The 1,806-nt window shown below is 45.5% G+C and overlaps 1 protein-coding gene across 1 annotated transcript in view; it reads left to right on the forward strand.

Moving 5' to 3' along the window:
• The first annotated feature begins 1,689 nt into the window (after positions 1–1,689).
• The window catches only part of LOC137977386 (craniofacial development protein 2-like), a 980-nt gene continuing 863 nt past the window's right edge, over positions 1,690–1,806 (forward strand). The window contains exon 1 of the mRNA XM_068824605.1: positions 1,690–1,806. This exon is cut by the window's right edge and continues 147 nt beyond it. Coding sequence (XP_068680706.1) covers positions 1,690–1,806 — 117 coding nt within the window.

The following is a 1,806-nucleotide window of genomic DNA, read 5'->3' on the forward strand; positions in this document are numbered from 1 at the left end:
TAACAAACGCCGACCTGAGTAAAATGTCTTAAGATGGCGCCTACACGCATCCCCAGTCTGTCCATATCACGCATTTCCTTAGGTGGTGAATTCCATAGGGTAAGAGAAGCTATGGCAAGTGCCCTACCACCGTGGTCCTCTTAGTTTTATGGCAGGAAAAGCAAGCAGCAATCGTTGATCTAAGATTGCGCCTCGAGTGGCTGACTCCATACAAAGTAGAAGAACTTAGCCGCACAGCTAGGGTCTTCCTTGTGCCATAAGCATTTTTTGCCAAGTAGTAGTAAGTAGTAAGAGATTTTAAGACAATACGAGACAATTACCCGAACGTACTGCTTATTTTTGGAACGCACGAGCTCTTTTTAGAAGCGAAGGATCGTAACCGGACGTTATATGTACAGGGTTGAGATTAGCGCATTCCAAGGATGACTACCACACAACGCATTGGTTATGGCAATTGTTAACCAAAGATTAGCGATAATTGGAGGTAATGAAGTGCTCGCTAATTTTGGTTAACGTTACGAACGGCACACATCGTTCGCGCGGATAGACCCAGACTAAAAAATGTCGAGCGTTTTCGGAAAAGGTCGGTCCGCGACGTTTGTTGGAGGTCGCTTTACTTGCCAAGACACCAGGCAAGCACAAGTTCACGCAGATATATGTCTAGCTGTATATGCAAAGAGCGCGAGGACGATCTATGGGTCTGGCAGCAGCAACACGACAAAATGACTGAGACGTCATAACACCTACAGAGCTACACGAAGAAATTGAGATTCTCGTGTGACTTCTTAGCGACTTAGACCAATGACGTAGTAGAAATAAAAATTAATCAAGGCTAACCTGTGATCTGAAATTTAATTGTAATTATGCAACTTACTGGTCAAGAGCGATGAGATCACGTGCCCACCCGTTGATGTGTCTTACAAATCCTCATACAACCCTACCCATGTTACAATTATTCCAGATGTGAATGGCCATTCGCCTGCCCTTTTTTTGAACTGACTGCTCGATTTCCGCGCGCTATACTAAAAACAATATCTGTCACAGGTCTGTGGTGGACCACTCCCACTCCCACTCCCACTGGGTAAGATTGGACATCCTGGCAGATAAATCAGTCACAAGGTCTGTGGTGGACTGTGCCAGTCGGTGCATGGTGACATGCACTTCACAAAGAGCAGAGATAAACAAACCCATCATCTGGTCAGTCACTGCAACAGATACTGGAGTCAGTTTGTCTTGGCCTGTCCTTGCCACTGATATTACCTTTATCTGCCAAGAATGTGCTGCTAGTCCAGCAAAAGCTAGAAGTACTCAAATGCTTTGCAAGCAGTTCATGAAATGGTCAATCAGAAAACAACTCATACCGGCTCGTTCGTCGCTCGGGTTAACAAGGTCCGCACTGATCTGCGAGCTAGGAGCGGGAAGACAAAAGAAGAGGAAAACAGCAACCTTGTGCGTAGCAGAATAGAATGTACGCACAGAACAATATCACAGCGCCCAGAAAGACAGACTGCGCTTTTGGCCCTGGAAATGAAAAGGTACAACGTGGACATAGCTGCACTTAGTGAAACAAGATTGCCTGGATATGACAGCTTGGAAGACCATGGGTACATCTTCTTTTGGAATGGGAGATAAACTCAAGAAAGAAGAGAAGCAGGAGTGGGCTTTGCAGCTAGAAAGGAGATAACAGAAATGCTTGATGAGGAGCCAATAAACGACAGGATAATGACTATGAGACTCCCACTACAGAGGAAGATGTATGCCACACTCATCAGTGTATATGCCCCAACAATGACCAACACAGAGGAG

Source organism: Montipora foliosa, chromosome 11 (assembly GCF_036669935.1).
Source record: "Montipora foliosa isolate CH-2021 chromosome 11, ASM3666993v2, whole genome shotgun sequence".
NCBI classification, from domain to species: domain Eukaryota; kingdom Metazoa; phylum Cnidaria; class Anthozoa; order Scleractinia; family Acroporidae; genus Montipora; species Montipora foliosa.